This window comes from Glycine max, chromosome 1 (genome assembly GCF_000004515.6).
Source record: "Glycine max cultivar Williams 82 chromosome 1, Glycine_max_v4.0, whole genome shotgun sequence".
Taxonomy (NCBI): Eukaryota; Viridiplantae; Streptophyta; class Magnoliopsida; order Fabales; family Fabaceae; genus Glycine; species Glycine max.
Genome location: NC_016088.4, coordinates 3,604,655 through 3,625,268, shown reverse-complemented (window position 1 = coordinate 3,625,268; position 20,614 = coordinate 3,604,655). Strand labels below are relative to the sequence as shown.

General features: G+C 30.0%; 1 protein-coding gene and 1 pseudogene across 1 annotated transcript; both read left to right on the top strand.

Annotated features, from left to right (window-relative positions):
- The first annotated feature begins 9,208 nt into the window (after positions 1 to 9,208).
- LOC100819929 (protein ALTERED XYLOGLUCAN 4) lies at positions 9,209 to 11,581 on the top strand. Its single transcript, XM_003517692.5, has 2 exons — positions 9,209 to 9,720; positions 10,219 to 11,581. The coding sequence occupies exons 1-2, from the start codon at positions 9,510 to 9,512 to the stop codon at positions 11,319 to 11,321; spliced, it is 1,314 nt and encodes a 437-aa protein (XP_003517740.1). The 5' UTR covers positions 9,209 to 9,509; the 3' UTR covers positions 11,322 to 11,581.
- A 6,138-nt stretch (positions 11,582 to 17,719) lies between these two features.
- On the top strand, positions 17,720 to 19,805 carry LOC100819397 (protein ALTERED XYLOGLUCAN 4-like; annotated as a pseudogene).
- The last annotated feature ends 809 nt before the right edge of the window (positions 19,806 to 20,614 follow it).

Here is a 20,614-nt window from a genome sequence, read left to right as displayed (position 1 = left end):
TGGTACAGTGAGTCTCAGTAAGGAATAAATTCTGGTATCCCTCTTTGTTAATGGCAATGGTTGCCTTTCAGAGATTTGGAATTTCACTTTAGCTTAAACAGTATTCACGAAAGTTGAAATGTGACTTTTTTGTTTACTCATTTTGTGCTTTGCGGTTTTAATATTCCAATCCTACTTGTGAGTTTTATACATTAAGTTAGTGAGTGAATTATAAATAAATAAACCAAACTTCAAATCAAATTTATACTGGTGTATTTTAAAATTAATGTTCTCCATCGGCTGAAGTCAAATCAAATTTAACGGTTTCTCTAGCAGTGATTAGCACGCATTAAACATAGAGATGACTCTCACATCTCTATTTTTGTTTGTATATATCTTCCAATTACATTTTTTAGAATATATTTCCTTCCTCGTTTATCATTTGACATTTTAACAAAAAAAATCCTTTTTTATTACCATTTTATAATATCAAATGAAATATTAAATATTTTTCCTCATATATCCTTAACTATTTATTTTAGAGTACGAAAATGAAAAAAAAAAAGTAATTAAAATAATATAAATATTTTTCCTGATAATATCAATAAAATAATAAATATTAACTATATATTTTAATTATTGTATCAAAACCTTAAGCATGACTGCATGAGACAGAGGAGTATCTTCCAATATTATTGATGGATTGACGTGGTTTCTTTGATTATTTACACTTCTAGAAGCTTCTTGTCTCCAATATTTACATCAATTAACATGCATGAAAATATTTTATTCCACGTGCCATTCCAAAGAAATTTGCCAATCACTGCAAATATCGTGCTTCGAAGATTCTCCTCCGACCAATCTCTCGCTTTTGTAATTTTTTATATTTTATAATATTATAAATTTTAATTTTTATAAATTAATTAATTTATCAGTTTTAATGATATGTTTTTTTTTTTGTATATTCTGTTATTTTAATAACGTAGAACCAAGTGAAGTTTTTTTTTGTGGAAATCGAAAATAATATTAAGATTTTATAATAACTCATATCTTTTCAATCAACTAAACTAAACCTTAAAAATAATTGTTACTACAAGGTAGATCTTTGTAATAGACTAGTTATATAAAAGATCTCAAATGTGATTATTAAGATTAAATTAGAGCATTTTAATGAGAATTTTTAAGTTACTTTGATGGTTTTTATAGTATTTATTTTTAGTTTTCTCAATGTCATGTTATTCTAATAAATCCATATATAATTTTACTCAAAAAGTATTAAATTATATAAAACTTTAAAAAATTCACATTTTTTTATTTTTTTTATTTTCATTTAATTATGGTGTTGATATGTGTCAGGTAAATATTATTTTTTATTACTGAGGAATTGTTTCTTACATAAGATACTAATCTTATTTTTAATGTAGATTTATTCCAATAAAAAAAATAGTTTCTTCCCTTAAAAACCCTTAAAAAAAACCATGCTCTAAGTACCAAAAAAATTTACTATCCTCATGTTTTGGATTTGCATTTTAAATAACTTGTTCCCGTCTCCTTGAAGCTACAATGTGTAGCTTCTTGTGTGTCTTTTGCTCTAATTTAATGTGAAAACCCTCATATATGCGAGTTGGAAACATAGAAATGAGAAACAACCATGTGCTATGAGAGACAAAGCATAAATCTAAATTTAGCTAATGGACATATAAAACAACAATGTGCTGAATGTAAAAGGATTGAAGTAAAATATATAAATAAATAAAGAAAAAACATTAATAATCATTTTTAGAACATGATTAGACATGGCCTACTTGCCTAACCTAGCATACTACAAATTGTCATTAACAAAATTACAAGATGCAAATTTTGTTTTAGTATGCAAAGCTATTTACTAGTATAAACCAATTTATACTTGTACAGCTGCGTGAAAGTAATTCTTGTAACATTGTATTTTATCAATTGATTGTTCAAGTAATTTATTTAAATTATAAAAGAAAATAAATTTAAGTTAATTAAGTGCTTGAATGAATTAATTAATTGATGAGTTAGTGATGTTTATGATATGTTCTATGAGTATTAGTGAGCTTTAGTGTGTTTAGGTTTAGAGGGATGTATTTTCGATTTATGAGAGATAGTGCTAGTAGATGTCAAGGTGCAGAGAATGAAAAGCTAGAAAGTCACTTAAAACTTATCATAAATCTTCATATTCAAAAACTCTTCTTAAAAGAAACACTTTATTTTTCACTCACTTCCTCTTTTCCAAGAAACCACCATTGAAAAAGCTTAGAGCTTTGGTGCTATACAAAAAAGGAGTTCCATTCCTCCCCCTTTAATGTTTGTTGGTTGTCTCTAGGTGAGGTAAACCTTTGTCTTCCTCTCTTTCTGTTCATTCTCATTTTTTCCCATGAACATGTTCATTTGCAAGATTTTAATTTGTTTTTTTTTTTTTGGTTTTGGGGTTTGGAATGGTATGAATGATGTAAAACTGTTGTAGGAATGAAGGAAAACTTTCATATTGAACCCAAGGTCTTTTCCTTTATTCCTCTTTTTCATCTAAAAGCTAACTCATTGAGTTGATAGGTAAGGAAAACTCATCTCTTTCTTATTTTGGATGTTTTGAAATATTAAAAAATGTTTTGTTGAAGCTTAAATCTGTTGTTGCACACTAAGATAGTATTTTTCATTTTTTTTTAAAAAAAGAATCCAGACTAAACCTAAACATAGGTTGCGCCTTGGTATTTTGTCGACTTTATCTTCTTTTACCTTTCCAAGTGTAACAAGGAAAAAAGAAATAAAGAGAGAAATTACTATGATGGCTATTTTTACATCCACTTAAAGACTGAAATCAAAGTTACAATTGTAATCATTTTAAATTTTTAACCAGAAAAAATGATCCACCTTTATTATTAGAAATAATTACTTAATCAATTAATTTCTTATCGATTGATTTAATTAGAATTGTAATTCATCTTCAATGTTTTGTAGGAAATTGGTATTGTCTCCTCCAAAATTGTCTTTGGCCTCTGTCGTCAATCCGGAAATATCAAAATATCATTTGTTTCCTTTCCTCCAATATTGATATCCACTCTTTCCCACCTACAATGACTATTACACAATGAAATCATGATTCTGTTATACTATATAAATTGTGATACAACAAAATCGTGATCCCATTGTGACACAGAAATTGCAACACAATGGAATCGTGATCTTGTTGAGTTGAAAATTATGCAATTAATATCTAAGATATTTTTATTTGTCAAATAATGAAAAAAAATGCACAACAAAAGTATGACTTTGTTGTACATTGTGCAACAAAATCATCCTTTTGTTATACATTCTTTGTTAATCATCATTTACAAAAATACACTTCCACTGCACTAATGAGGTGCAAAAAAATATTGTGTAATGGAATATTGATTGCACTATAAATTTAATGCAACATAAGTCTATTTCTGTTGTGTGTTGTGGGAAAGAGTGTTTTTGGAAAATTTGAAAGATGGTAAGGGTCAATAGCAACTATTTTGGGGCCAATAGCAGACAAGACCCATTAAAATATTTTGCAAGGCCTGATCCTTATGATTGATGAATGCAAGCTATAAGGGATTGCTATTGGCTTTACCTAATTTATTATTGGCACTACCATGGGTTGCCTTTTTGTGGTATTCCCAAATTGTCCCTTGGTAGGAAACAAAATGAAAACACGTCTCTATTTTGTAAAGGGGAGGGGGGGGGTGAAAAAACTAATTAACAATGTGATTATGCGGTTAATTAGTTTTTTCAACCCTATTTTCAAAACGGAAAATTTTGATAGTTATGTGACATAATTGTATTTCTGTTGTGCTATTATTTTGCCACCCCCATTTGAAAAATGGAACACATGTTTTCATTGTTGAGTTGAGAAATTGACCAACATAACTATGTTTTCATTGTTATATTTTTGTGTCGATGCATTGTGTGCAATAAAAACATGTTTTCATTTTTTAAAATGATTATAAAAAAATCAACAAAAACATGTTTCCATTGTTATTTTGTCTATCAACGTTAATAATTAAATGTTTAAGGACCTCAACTTGACTTACAACATAATATGCATGGTCTACAACAATCAGCAAACTTTATAGTCCACATTAAATTAAAAGCATTAGCTAGAGTTTTACGAAGTGTCAAATGAATACACATAATAGTACTTAATACAAGAGGAGTTAACTAAAATAATTAATCCTTAAATTTTTCTACTGTATATTGAGATCCTATAGTTGAATGAAACATGAACAAGTTGATTTCTTGTATGTGACGCATGTATGATCTCTGCCATCAACGAGCTTCATGTGTGTAGTATGTACTCCATTGTGGTGCAATAGGAAGTAAGGGACAATCATCCTTCAAATGCATCTAGATTATCATAGAAAAATGATATAGTCGAGTTAGTTAGCAAATCAATTAATGGTTATAATGCTAAAAAGTCTCTTAAGTAGATGTTGTATACCTGCACAAAATGATTTTCGTTGACAAATGATGGAATCTAGATGAGACCCCTTGAGTGTTCACTCTTTTAAACCAATATACATATTAATCTTGTCAAATGAGAGAAGGAGAATACGAGAGAACATGAGTCGCGTAATCTGAAGGAGAAAGGGGAATTAGTATGGCATGTGCGTTTTCTAATTAGATTTTTAATCATGGTCTTTAAATTTAATCCTATAATTATAATTCGTTGTTCTTGTATTCTTGGAGGAGTCACTCACTATAGTGTGTGCACTAAATGAAATTTCATGAAATGAAACTTAACCTATATGCATTAAGTATAAAAAAATATTAATCTTTTTTCCAAACTATCCAAACAAGACAATTTACAACAATTTATACTTGATTAATCAATGCATATATTAATCTTAAACGGAAAACTAATATTAGAAGTATAACTGGAATATAAAACAGTGTTAACTCGTTGACAAATGTATCAAATCGTCACAAGTAGTAAAGTTCTCGAAAGTCCGAGTGTCGAATCCACAAGACATTTAAAGATAAAATTAGAAGATAAAGAAAATATAAGATTAAAAGATAAAATTAGAAGATAAAAGAAAAAGATAAAAGATTGAAAGATCAAAATAGAAGATAAAATATTTAAATTGAGACATGATAAAGATAAGAATAACTACTTCTAAGAAAATCCAACAATAAAATAAGAAACTTCAAACAATAAAATAGGGAATAAAATCTATATAGTAAAATTGCTAAAACCTGACAAGTCTAATTAGATGTTGTACCTCCATTTCTTGAACGCCTTTCTTTGTGCCAATATCTTTGTCATTCATTGTATACAGTCTTGATGGTTGTGACATTTTTCTGATCTTGATCTTTGATTGTCAACAAAATTTTACTAGGTTTCACCATGTTTTTGCTTTTGACTATGCATAATTTTTTCTTCACTACTTAAACAACCAACATACACATGTCCCAATAGTGTTTCACTAACTGTGGTTATGAGCACCACAAATAAAAAAAAAAGTTTTCAACCTACCTCTTTGACAAACTTCCCCTTTAATTTAAACAAACACCCACATTTTCTGATTCAAGTATTCTTACAGACTAATCCTTGTATTGCTTGTACTTTGCTCCATTTTCACAACCCACTACAACATAGATTTTTCTCATGTTTTTTGACCTATGAATGACAAGAACAAATCCTAGACTATTCCCCAAATCTCAATCCCAGTGCATCAAATCATCTCGATTTGTAAAAACCTAAAAATCAAAATATTTTTCTTCACTTACACATCATACATATACAAAAATATAAAAATCAATCGTCAACTAATCAACATACGTCATCAACTGTGAAAATGATTGAAAAAGTCAAGACAATCAGGTTTGGGGGGTCAATGTCCAATCCATTGTTAGGATCTTCATGCTAATTTCCTAAACCATCGTAATCTGTAGGCATTTCATTTGATTGATAAGGATGGTAAAAATCATTTTGGCTATCATCAAGCATGTTTCCAAAAACATGAGATATTGCAAATTGACCAGGAAAAAAATGTATTCCAATTCATGTATTCTTTGTAAAGAACCATTCATGAAAAAATGATAACAATGTTCGAGCAAGAAAAAAAAGCTCTATGATTCCATTGATGTCAAGAATTCAACACATCATAGAATCTTGATTCCGTTGAGTAGTTTGAAATTTGTTAAAAAAATATGGTATTGTGATTCTGCTCTTTAACATAAGAAAATCATGATTTTGTTATGTAAAAAAACAATTAGGTACCTAAGTTGGTTGACCTGACCAAAGAGAAGAAAAGAGGAAAAGTGATGAAGAAGTGAGAGAAAATAAGAAGGATTGGAATTGTTGTGAAGGAGTGGGGGAGAAGTGAGAGAAGGATTGGGGTATGGGAAAAGAGAGAAGAGTAAGATGATCAAATTATTATAGCTAGTAGTGCCAATAGTAATGCTTCTACCTACGTGGGCAAATTATACAATGTCTAGACTAGTCCAAAAACATCTTTGCGCTTTCAACATTCAGATAAAATTAATAATTTGAGTTTCATGAAAATAACCATTAGAAACTCCCTGCACCCCCAAAAAGTATGTAAATTTATTTAAATTTATTTTAAAGAATCAGTCATTATTTTTCCAAATTTAAATATTACAGTACTAAATATGATTTTTTTTGAAGTGATGATACATGTAAAGTGAGAAAGTATATTTTAGATTTAAAGAGAATTATATCTGCAAAATATTTTGATTAAAATTAGCTATGAATAAGACTTTATTTTCTTATTTTAGGCGTGTCTTGACTTTAGAGGAATTTATTCAACAAATATACACTTATATTGTTAGATAATTATGTTGTGTTGCCTGACTTTCAAACAAAAAATTACAACTATATTATTGAAAGTTAGAAACTTTTAACAAGAAAATAAGAACCAGTGGAGAACACGAAAAGAGTTCCATCAAAATAATTACCAACAATCCTCGCAACATGATTTATCATTGGCCCACTAATTTAAACTTCTGGGACATTGTGCCCCATACACAGATACCAATTTTAGATTTAGAACGGATAGTATCCTTCAAACTTATAAAGTTTGGCCAACTCAAGAATCATGTGGTTTATATACTTTATGCAGTTAAGGCTCTCATCCTAACCCCAACCGACAGGCCAGAACCAACATAAAGGACAACCACCAATTACCTATATTTTCTCCTTAAAAGTTTTAAATGATAGCCTAAAACATTTTTTTTATAACACGTTTGTCTATCTGTTAATTTTAACTTAAATGGTGATAAATTTATGCTACAAGTGAATACAACTCCTTCAACTCCCATGGCAATGCAATGTTCAGTACTGATTTTGTCCTGCAGTTCCACGATCATGAAAAGATTACAACCGTCAACAGGATTTCCGTTGAAGAAATTCAGTCCGTAAGCACTTTTAAGGAAGAACTACACCAATGGAGGAGTCATAGTTGACTCACTAATGAAACATGTTTAACGTTGTTGGGATTAAAACTAACGAAACGATAAATGTGTTACTAATTTTTTTTTTTAAGTCGAGATAATTCTAAAACTTTTAAAACATAAAGAATCAATTTAGAATTGAAAAATAAGTTAAAGGACCAAACATATATTTTAGTCATTTAAAAATTGTTTCATATAATAATTTTTAAACATATATTTTAGTCATTTAAAAATTGTTTCATATAATAATTTTTAAAATATAATTTTTAGAGAGTAGAATTGGAGAAAGAAAATATGAAAGCCCAAGAAAGAATATGAAGTATAAAAAACTAAAAGTGAAAAATCAAAACAACTTAAAAATATAGATGAGATTCAGGCTTATTTGACCTGAATTCACACTGTAAAAATGTTTACTAAAAAAGAACAAAACAGTAAAAGTATGTTACAAGTTATCATTTGCATTAAAAATACAATGAAAACAATTAAAAGAAATTCATCATTATAACTTTATTTATACAACATCATTAAAACCATTTATTTATAGAGAACAGATGTTTGGAAAGTAATTTAACTTATTTGATTTTCTTTATTAAGAATTGACCTTTTATTTTCTTAATTTATGTATATTAAAAAATAATTATCCGGTGAAGTTTAAATTACTATCTCCATGAATCAAACTTTCTGGTAGTTATGTTGCCTAATCCGAATAAAATGCCAGTTCAATACGCCAGCTATACCCAAAAAAAGTGAATAAAAGAAGGCATATACTAATGTTTTTACATCTGTTGATGCACGTGTTAATTATGTTTTGGTTAAAATAAAAAGAACTCAACTTTCTGTCGATATTTGACCTATGCATTCATTTGAATGACCTGGGGATTGAGCTAATGAGCAATTTTGATTCCTGCAAAAAACTTATTAGTGGGTAATAAAAAAAATGAAGTAGGTAATATTCTCATATAGGCTACTTCCATATAAAAAAATTGAAATTAATATGACAACAAAATAATTTTTATAAGATCAATTTAAAGGTTTATTTTGAAAACATTAGTCATCTAAGTTCTTTAAGAAATATATGGCTTTGAGCCTTTGAGGGTTTAATCATTAATGTATCCAAGATACATACATTAGAAAAACCAAGTGTTTTTGAATTCGAACAAACGACTTATGAATTTGTCCTTTTCGTTCTGTTTTGGAACAGGGAACCATGGTCCGTGTTCATGTCGAGACAATTGTGTCCTGACATAATCATCAACTACGTACCTATGTTCATTTTCACTTAATTATTATAAACCGTTTAAACAGAAAGGTTAACTCACGGTAATTTGGGCTTTCCCTCTCCAAAACAGAGAGAATAAACCACTTTAACAAAAGTTTCAAAAAGTAAAAAAGCAGAGTAGGGGCCACGAGAGGGAATGAAAAGATAAAAAATAATTTTTTTTGAACATATATTTGTACGAAGTTACCCAAACATTCATAAGTTCAACTTTTTTTAATATGATTTATTTTATATTTAATAACTTATTAAAATTTAAATTCTAAAGATTTGATTAAAGAACATAAAAAATACAACTTACTATCAACTATTTTTGATGGATAAAAAGCTATTGAGACTCAGAAAATTTTCTTGTAATAATATTAAAATGATTAACAACAATTTTTTAATATTTTTCATAACATTATATTCATTTTTAATTCAACAGCTTTGCATGTGGTGATCTTATCCTCTGTCATCTCTGCTTTAAATCAGGCGGGGACAATGATTGAATAGGAAGTGTTGTATGAGTAAAATGCCAAAACAGAATTTATCAAACAGAGAAAAATTGGAAGATCCTGAAGATCCAATGATGCATTTTCTTTTCTTTTTTTTCTTTTAACTGAACGAGTAAACACAATAAACAAAACCAAAGGCCTTCCTTTCTCTCTTTTTCTTTCTTCTCTTGACTTTCACAATGCAATGAGCAGCAAAAGAAGTTGTTGTTTCTCTTCATTTTTCTCAGCCGACAACACCACAAAACAGTGATAAGGAGCCAGAAGGAAGGGGAGAAGGAGAAGTAATAAGGCTTTGAAAAATGGGAGGCACAAATCCTTTCAAAGACAAATTGGTTTCTTTCACAAAGAGAATTGTTCCTTCCACTCTCTATGCTCTGCTTCCCATTGTTCTGCTTTGTACATACTTCGACCTTCTCTCCCTCACTCCACATTCCACCACCACCACCTACCACCTTTCTCTTTCTCCTCCTCCACCTCCTCCACCTTCATCATCTTCTTCTTTTTCTACAGGTATGTGCATGCGTAATTAATTTCATCTTGTTAAAACTATAGAATTCCTAGTGTTTTTCCCCTTAAATTTTAGAGTAAATTGCACTTACAATCCATATAATTTCTTGAGATTGTAAGTGATACTCTTTGTTTTTTTATAGTTTACACTAAGGAGAAAACTTAGATATAGTTCTTTTTAAGTGTTTTTGTGTTTTTTTCTAATCAAAATTAGAGTTTTACCACGGTATTACGTAGATAATCAAGGTAAAATTCTAATTCTGATTTATCCTTACATTAACACTCTTACATTAGTGTAAGGTGTAATATGTTTCAATATAATAAGTGTCACTATAATGTATTATAAATAATTAAAAGGGTTACTATAGGGGTTAAAACGTGAGATCTCAAGAAATTTAGATGGAGTGTTAATTAAATTTTCTTACAATTGTAATTAGCAAAGTTGGGGTTAGGGACTTGTTGGTTAACTAGACTTTATTTTTTCTTCTTTGGTTTTGGCAGAAAAGAACAAAACTTACCAAAACCCATGTGACTACTCTAATGGTGATTGGGTACGTGACACAAGAGGCCCTTTATACAATGTAACTAGTTGTGGTACAATCAAAGAGAGTGAGAAATGCGTATCCAATGGAAGGCCTGACTCAGGCTATCTATATTGGAGATGGCAACCCAGTGAGTGCAATCTTCCAAGGTTTGAACCTCTCACTTTTCTCCAACTTGTTCAGAACAAACACATAGCATTTGTTGGTGACTCTTTGGCTAGGAACCAATTAGAGTCCCTTCTTTGCATGTTATCCACCGTTTCAAGTCCAAACCTTGTCTACCAAAGTGCCAATGACAACAAATTCCGTCGCTGGCACTTCCCTTCTCACAATGCAAACTTCTCCTTGTATTGGTCACCTTTTCTTGTGCAAGGTGTCGAAAGGTCAAATGAAGGGCCATATTACAATACAATGTACTTGGATCATGTTAATGAGAGGTGGGCAAGGGATTTGGATTGGTTTGACATGGTTGTGGTGTCATTTGGGCATTGGTTTTTGCTTCCTTCGGTTTACTATGAAAATGGTTCGGTTATAGGTAGCCTAAATTGTCATGATCTTAATCACACTAAGATGGATTTTTATGTTCCATTAAGGAAGGTTTTGAGGACCACTCTTAGTAGCATAATTGAGAGAAAAAGGGGTAAGGGAAATAATGGAGTTGATGTAATCGTGAAGACATTTTCACCTGCTCATTTTGAAGGTGATTGGAATAAGGCTGGTACTTGTTCAAAGACTAAGCCTTATAAGAAGGAGGAAAAAGAGCTTGAAGGAATGGATGCTGAGATAAGAAAGATTGAGATAGAAGAAGTGGAGAATGCAAAGGCAAAAGCTAGTGAATTAGGAGGGTTTAGATTTGAGGTACTTGATGTGACCAAATTGGCATTGTTGAGACCAGATGGTCATCCTGGTCCTTATATGAATCCTTTCCCATTTGCTAAGGGAGTTCCAGAACGTGTGCAGAATGATTGTGTTCATTGGTGCTTGCCAGGGCCTATAGACACTTGGAATGAGATTTTCCTAGAGATGATTAAAAAGTGGGAGGAACAAGAGAAAGGTGATTGAGTAAGGTTACTAATATTCTTCGTATATATATATATATGTGTTTATTGTTAATTCATTACACTTTAATGATGATTCCACCATGCAAGACTTCAGGTGATCCATAAATTGCTAGAAAAGAACATTTTTTTTTTCTTTTGGCAATAAGTTAATATTTTGATTAACGAATGATTGATTTTATGTTCATTCTCACATTCTTTTCTTTTGTAATGGGAAATAATATATTTACACACATTGTATATTATTGAGATCGACTTTTTTAATCCTAAGTGAGTGGTTTTTACAATAATATATGTTGATTATTTCTTGTTTCAAAACAATTAGAAACTTAGATCTCAAAATGTAGAAAGTTTGACGACAACAATAACTGTTGTAGCAAACACACGTATTTGAATTTCCAAGCATGTGCTAATATATACACGAGTGTTTGGATGGGAAAAGATGGAACGAAGAACGAAAGCTGAGAAGTTAAAATCTCACTTTTCTATTTTTAACTCCCCTTCAATAACAAGGATTTGGAGGTAATAAAAAACTACTTATAATTTTAAATTGTATAGACTAAATTATTTTGAATTTTTTTTTTCTCAAATTCTCTTCATCATCATTGGTTTAATTATGTGTTTTTTATCCATATAATTTAAAAATAAGTAATTTTGGACTCAAATTTTAATTAATGAATTTTGGTCCAATATTAATGTTTTCACCAAATTTCTAACATTTTAAATGATGTAAATAACATTTGGCAAAACTTACAAAAGGGACAAACTAGTGGTGGGAGGTTGAAATAATAAGTATGAAATTATAATTTCGAACCTTAATACGATCAATTGTACATTAAGAAAAACATTTCTGGTGTGAAAATTAACAATATAATCTGATATGGCAGTTCATTCAAATTATGAATTTGGTTTAATTGTTAATGTTGACTCTAATTATTAACCTAATAAACTAATGTGAATCATATTAGGTGATATGAGAATAATCTCATATATGACATGATAGTTTTTCATACGGTTATCAATAAGTCGCTAGTCTGAGTGATCTTAGGTTGGATCATTTTAAGTAAGATCTCGAATTTGAATCTTTTGGATAAAAAATAGATCATTGAGAGAGAGTATCTCATTAAAGGTGATTAGTCTGATTTTTTGACAGAGATTAATTATCAATAAAATTGGTGGATATTTCATACCAATATCATGATAACAAAAAAAGTTCACTATACGTCACATCATTCATGTTTCTTATCATGACACAAAATGTAATCCACCTTAACTCAAATGTTAATTGAATTGGCCAAAAAATTTAACTTTAACTTTGATCGAATTTTAAGAAGTTTTTGTAATAGTTTTTCCTTTAGTGTGGTAGAAATATGTGACAAAGGGTTGAGACACCTATAAAAACATTCCAAAATTCAAATCAATAAGAATTCTGACATAGCAGCAGTAATTATTATAATTTTTTTTGAATCAACTCAATTTTTTTTATTCATCCCATTCTATTCAAAGTTCCAATCGTCCCCTTATTTGTTTTGAACAAATCACAGTTTGTAAGTAAATACAAAACTTATTTTCTTCTCCTTCTAGAATGATTGTAATTGTACAACATATTTTGATAATTCAATAATATGAACTAAAGAGGAATTGTCCACAAAAAAAAAAATGCATGTCATGCACTTGCCTTGTAAATATGATTGGACCTTGAATGAAGTTGAGTGGATCATGGACAATTTAGGAATATGTCAGTATGAAGTGTTAATTTGGAGGAAAGGATAAATAATATATGTAGATAACTTGACTAATCATCTTTAATGAATTTTTATCTCTGAATCACATTTTTTGTTGTACAAGAGTCGAATCGAGAATCTTACTTAAGATGACTAACTTTACTTTGGACCCTTCTTTGAATTTTGTCGCCCTATTCTGGAATAGTTATTTTAAAATATGATTTTCATATTTTAAACTAGCTATATGGGAGGTGTACATGTATTCTGGAAACTTATTCTAGAATAGCTATTCCAGAAACATGAAAATCATATATGGGAGGTGTACATGTATTCTGAAAACTTATTCTAGAATAGCTATTCCAGAAACATGAAAATCATATTCTGGAAGAGTAGGTATTCTAGGATACCTATACACTTACGAAATGATTATTACAAACTAAAGGGAGGGTAACATAGGAATTTTAAAATATCTGAGAGGTGCAGGAAGCAAAAAGGGGTACATGAAGTAAATCCCAGGCCATTGTTATGGTTAAACCATGTGAACAATGCAAATCTTTTGACAATTGCTCCCTTAGTCTCCAACAATGTTGCTTCCTCTACCTTATTAAGCTTGTAAAACACCTAATCCGGTATGTAAAATTACATTTTGAAATAACCTTTCTGGTATGTGAATTTTTTGTATTTCAAAAAGATTATTCCAAAATAAAATTTTACGTTCCAAAATAAGAGCATGAAGCAATTAGGGAGGTGGAGAAAATAATTTTCCAATTTTTTATGACTTTTTATTTGTGTGATTCTAGGCAACCAAGTCTTACTTTTGGTTAGGTGAAGTTTAATCAAAATGGGCATCGAAGACATTGGTCTTTGATAAACACATCTCTCTTGTTTACTTTTACACCCTCTTCCACGTATTTTGTAATTACTTTTTCCAAATATATCTTTTTTTTTCTTTTTACGAAAATTAATACACCCCATTCTCTTCTACAACACAACAAGATAGAACACAAACCCCACCTCTGATAATCAACCATTCACCCAAATGAATCACAAAACAAAATCAAACTAGCTTTTAGCTTACAACAAATTGCTTAACACAATTCCATACTTCCATCATTCCAGCATTGGGGGTGTAACATACACAAATTGCATTAACCTAGCCTACTCACACAACACGGTAAAAAAACATACCTCTTTTAGGAATGAGAAAGGAAATGCTTTAAAGTGGTGGACAAGAGCGTGTTGAAATTATGGTCGTCAACGACCAAGCAAATAATAGGAGTGCTAGCTTGGACGGTGGACCCAATGAAAGCACTCGTACCAAAGAGAAGAGAAACTGATGGCGATGGAGAATGGAATGGTCTGTAGTGGTGTTGGTATTCGTCAGATTGACGGCGAGGTACAATGCAGACACAAAATCAAGAACAATGAAAATAATACAGAATAAAATGACACGGGACAGAGAAGGGGGTGCACAACATACTTCTGGAAAAAGGAAAAAAGAAAAAAGAGGATATATTTGGAAGAGTAATTATGAAATAAGTGAAAGGAGGTATATAAGTAAAAATGGGGGGGTGGGAGGGTGTTTAGCAAAAGCCTACCTCCATTGGACATTTGTTGGGCCTTTTTCGGGAGAACAGAATATGCTAGACATAGTACCCATTCACACTTTATTTTGAATGCAAGAAAATATTAGGAATTTATAATAATTTATGCACTCTTGTTTAAGTAATTGTGTTAGACCTACTTGAAATTAACTTTCTACCCCAAAATAAGATAAGAGTTGTTTTTTATGTTGCACAAAGATTGAAAAATTAATAAGTTCTCTTTAAAAAGATAGAAAAAATTGGCAAATATTTAAACTCTCATTTTTTAGCACTACACATTTTTAATATTTCAACTCTTAAAAAGAAGGAAATAATTTAATTTTACAATTATCAATCCACGGTGCTTATAAAAAAAGGTAGAGCAATATTTTCTTAATATTATAAAATTACTAATAATTTGGAAAAAATATAATGAAAAATTATCCTGCTTATTATGGCAAACTAAAATAGTAAAATCACACTACTTACTACTTAGTTCAAAATGCTTTTAGACATTCATCATATCAATGACAATGGCATGGGATATGATATATTTAAATGCATGTTATGTAAATAATAATAGAGATTATTTTTAAAATCTTTAAAATTTATAAGAAGTATTAAAACTTCTAATTTATTTAGAAAAACCTAAAATTATAAGTCATTGTATTCTAGGAAATTAATAAACATTTTAACCCATGTTAAGTCAAAAGACATTTATGACTTAAAATAAATTAAGATCTTTAATTATTTCGATTAGATATAAATAAATATAAAGATTAATAGTTATGTCTGATGTGATATGTCTTATACATTTGTGTCTGTGTTATCAGATGATAGAAGAGTCATGCCATGATCTGATATGCAACATTAAATCAATGACATTTTGGAAATTCAAACACCAAATCTATTTAATTGTGTAGAGTCAACATATGCTTGATAGGACAAAGAATATTCAGTTATATCCCGTTTGGGTAAAACTTGAATTGTAAGCTAAAAGTGACAATGATTAATACTTATAACTTTATAAGTTGTCAAGAATGAGATGTAATCACGGGTAGAGATGAATCAAATGAACCAATATAAATCTTTGTGTCTTATATGTTTTCCTTATCATCTTGATTTAAACTAACATAGGAATTGAATTGAATTTTGTTTTGAAAAACTCTATCTTTTACAAAAATTTATTTTCATCGTTTGAAAATGTTTTTTTGTTAAAATTTGTTATTTTTCTTACAAAAATTTTCTTCATACGATAAAAATTATCTTCCAAAAAAGATTTAAAATTTTTTTAAATTAGAATTCAATTCTTTTCTTATCATATTTGTATTTACAAACCTTTATAATATATAACCAAATATTGATGTTGTTTACTTGTTTCCTTTAAATAAGTATATAAATTTATTAGACAAATGATTTTTTATACTCACCTATAAACTTTAATGATATGACGTGTTCCTTGACTATTCTTTTTTTTAAAAATCTGACTTCAAAAGAAACTCACGAAAGACACACAAATATCACAAGAAAACAATTTAAAAGCAAATTCCTACCAAAATAAAAGAATATTATCTATATACTAAGTTTATAAATTAGTATTTCAATATTGCGAAAGAAAAAGTATATTTTTAAGGAAAAAAACAAATATTAATATGCAGATATGCTAGTCATTTAATTTATAAACTACCCATCATTAAAACATATTCATAAATTATATATTCAGAAAATTCTGATGAAAAATATATATATTCAGAAAAATCAACAATTAACAACAAATATAATTTAGTTTTTAGAGGTATCTGCTAATGATATAAGTGTTTTTAATAGTTTTATATACATGAACTCATTTTTTCTTATGATGTTATATATTATGATCCCATCCGGCCCTAGATGGTTAGGTGCGTGCAGTCCTGAACAATTTACTTCTTAGAGCAACGTTTATGGATCATTCATTGTCATTGTACTGCAAATGCGACAATCATGTCCATATCGCTTCGCTTATATAAACAGAAAAATGCTGCTAAGACATGTAAGTGGAGTTTGTGGCTTCCATGTTTCTATCGCATTTGGAGAATAACCCACTTCTACAAAACTGAGAAAATTTAATTTAGGTTTAGAGAGGAAATATTAATTCCAACTAAACAGATAAAGTAATGTTAATGTTTACGGTTTTTATATCTTTTCTCACCTCTTTACTATTTTCTTCTTCATTAAATGTTCGATTCTTTTATAAGTTACATTATAATTATTTCAACCTTGATATGTTTGGTCCCTCCACATATATAAGTGCGTTAAGGGACTATAATTAAATATTACCTTAAAGTATAGCAATGATATAGTTTACACTTATACTAAAAAACAAACAAATATGTGTATGTAAACAACTACTAATGAAATATGTGTATGTAAACAACTACAAATATGTGTATGTATACACTTATTTTTTAATATGAGTACTCATGTAATAAAGAAATGTGTATGTGTATGTGAGAGATGATGGATCCAAGTATTCCAAAAGAATTATTTCTAATCTTATCATTCATTTTAATAAAATTTAATAATTAAAAATTAATTACTTAATTGAACAATAAATTTTAAATGAAGAGTGAAGATTAGGAGTGAGAAGTAACTTTTCTTAGAACTACCGTTACATTTACTTGATCCCTCCTTAATTTTCATTTTCTTTTAATCTCACAAGTAATTCATCTTTGAAATTAATGTTATGGATTAAGAATAAAATTGAGTCATTTATGAGGAACTAAAATAATAATAAAAAAATTATGAAAGACTAAAATAAAAATCAACATAAAACAAAAGGGGAAAAAACATTTTACCCAATATTTAACTTGCAACATGCGGGCTTGGTTAGTAACTTCTACGAATATATATATATATATATATATATATATATGAAACACACAACGTATAAATAAAAGAGTAATAATATGGTTGACATGGATAGAAGAGAGATAGAGGGAAAAAAAAAACGCAGAGAGCAAGTGATGGATGTCATAGGCAGAGTGATAAATAAAAGGAAGAGAAAGCTAAAGAAAAGAATGAGGTGAAAGTGTGATGGAAAAGAAAATTAATAGGATAAGAGAAAATTCCATTCAAGCCTTACGTTGCTAACAAAAGGAATACAAATATAAGCACGTGTATTCGCAAAGAGACGTTAGGAGAAAAAAACGAATGACTCAGGTGCAAGATGAGAAGAAAGAGATTGAGTTTTAATATTAGTAAGAGATTTAGCAAGAAGCTTCTTCCTTCTGCTTCCTATGCTCTTCCACCCATTGTGCTGCTTTGCTTTTCCCTTTACTTTTACTGTCTCTCCTTTACTTCATCTCCAGCAAATGAGCCTCCTCATTCCCTCTCCATCACCAACCACTCTTCTCTTGAGCTTCATTCCATCTCCATCACTAATCATTCTTCTCTTTCCTCTTCTCCCCCTCCACCAGGTACATATATGCTGCTTAATTTCGTCTTGTTAAAACTATGTATATTAAGCTAGTGTTTTGAAAAAAGTACGGTTAGCGACCGCTATTTTGGCTTCAATTTTGAGTCTTTAAAGTTTCTGTAATCGTGAAGTGATTGTAATTGCAGCCGCATCAGTAATACTTGTCTGTAATTTCTTGTAACATCAAGGATTGCGACGAAACCGTGACCCCAGTTTGAAACTTTTATTATTTATGAATAATGATACACATGATGTACAGGAAAAAAAAAAAAAGAAGAAGAAGAAATAAGAGAAGATATCGATAAACACGAGATACAAGAGAAAATAAATGTATGCTAAACATTTTCTATTTGTTTATAAATTTGCTTGTGGATTTTGCCTCAAATTCTTCTCCTAAGTACGCAATAAAAGTACTTAATTTGCTCTCTTTTTATTGGCAGTTTATGAGAAGCCATGTGACTACACCAATGGCAGATGGGTCCGTACCAAAAGAGGTCCTCTATATAATGCTACTAACTGTCCCAACATGAAAGAAAAACAGAATTGTATAGCCAATGGTAGGCCTGATTTGGGGTACCTTAATTGGAGATGGAAACCAAGTGAATGCCATCTTCCAAGGTTTGACCCTAACACTTTTCTCCAACTCATTAGCAACAAGCATGTAGCTTTTATTGGGGACTCTATCCAGGAACCACCTACAGTCCCTCCTTTGCATGTTAAACACTGTTACAGAACCAAATGGATTAAGCAACGAAGGTTCTAATCAATGGCACTTTCCTTCTCACAACGCAATGTTGTCATTCTATTGGTCCCCATTTCTTGTACATGGTGTTGATAGAAAAATCCGGAGACCACCACATTATAATAAAATTTATTTGGATCGTGTTAATATAAGGTGGGAAAAGGATATTGATCAAATGGACATAATTGTGTTGTCCTTGGGACATTGGTTTTTAGTTCCTTCAGTTATCTACTGGGGTGATAAAGTTATAGGATGCCTGAACCGTCCTGTTTCTAATTTTTCTAATTGCACCACAAAGATTGGATTTTATGGTCCAATAAGAAGGGCCTTAAGGACTTCTCTCAATAGCATAATAAAGAGGAAGGTGAAAAAAGGAAATGGAATTGATGTAATTGTGAGAACATACTCACCTTCTCATTTTGAAGGTGCTTGGGATAAGGGGGGTATTTGTTCAAAGACTAAGCCTTATAGAGAGGGGGAGAGGCAACTTGAAGGGGAGGATGCTGAGATCAGAAGGATTCAGTTGGAAGAATTGGAAAGGGCTAAGGAAAAAGCCAAGAAATTTAGAAGGTTTAGGTTGGAGGTACTTGATGTAACAAAATTAGCATTGTTGAGACCAGATGGCCATCCTGGTGCTTATAGGAATCCTTTCCCATTTGCTAATGGGATTCCAAAGAGTGTGCAGAATGATTGTGTTCATTGGTGCTTGCGAGGGCCTATAGACACATGGAATGAGGTTTTTCTCCAGATGATGAAAAACATGGCACGAACAGCTAAGGAGTGAAGAGTAAAGCATTTCTAATCATTGCATTAATTTTTCCGCCACACTTGTGATGTGTTACCTCAGAAACTAGAAAGAGTATTTTGTTTTTCTGTTTGGCAGGGAAACAATTTTAGAGTGTGGTTTGTTTCACAGTGGGGAGTAACAAGAATTGTTTTTAATTATAGTAAAATTTAATTTTAAAAAAGTATTGATATTTTGTTATTATGAGGTAAAATTTGATTTTGTCTCAAAACCTTAATTTGACAAAAAGAATGATAAAAGGTAAGTACTTTTGGGTTGAGTTAAAAAATTTATGTTGAGCAAGTGGTAGTCTTTAATTTGTCAAATGAGAGAAGGAGAATACGAGAGAACATGAGTCGCGTAATCTGAAGGAGAAAGGGGAATTAGTATGGCATGTGCGTTTTCTAATTAGATTTTTAATCATGGTCTTTAAATTTAATCCTATAATTATAATTCGTTGTTCTTGTATTCTTGGAGGAGTCACTCACTATAGTGTGTGCACTAAATGAAATTTCATGAAATGAAACTTAACCTATATGCATTAAGTATAAAAAAATATTAATCTTTTTTCCAAACTATCCAAACAAGACAATTTACAACAATTTATACTTGATTAATCAATGCATATATTAATCTTAAACGGAAAACTAATATTAGAAGTATAACTGGAATATAAAACAGTGTTAACTCGTTGACAAATGTATCAAATCGTCACAAGTAATAAAGTTCTCGAAAGTCCGAGTGTCGAATCCACAAGACATTTAAAGATAAAATTAGAAGATAAAGAAAAGATAAGATTAAAAGATAAAATTAGAAGATAAAAGAAAAAGATAAAAGATTGAAAGATCAAAATAGAAGATAAAATATTTAAATTGAGACATGATAAAGATAAGAATAACTACTTCTAAGAAAATCCAACAATAAAATAAGAAACTTCAAACAATAAAATAGGGAATAAAATCTATATAGTAAAATTGCTAAAACCTGACAAGTCTAATTAGCCTAGATAT

What these genes read in the sequence shown, in the direction of transcription:
- LOC100819929 (XM_003517692.5), top strand. Translation starts at nt 9,510, where the DNA reads ATGGGAGGCACAAATCCTTTCAAAGACAAATTGGTTTCTTTCACAAAG. An exon ending in ATCTTCTTCTTTTTCTACAG is followed by an intron (nt 9,721 to 10,218) that starts GTATGTGCATGC and finishes TGGTTTTGGCAG; the next exon opens with AAAAGAACAAAACTTACCAA.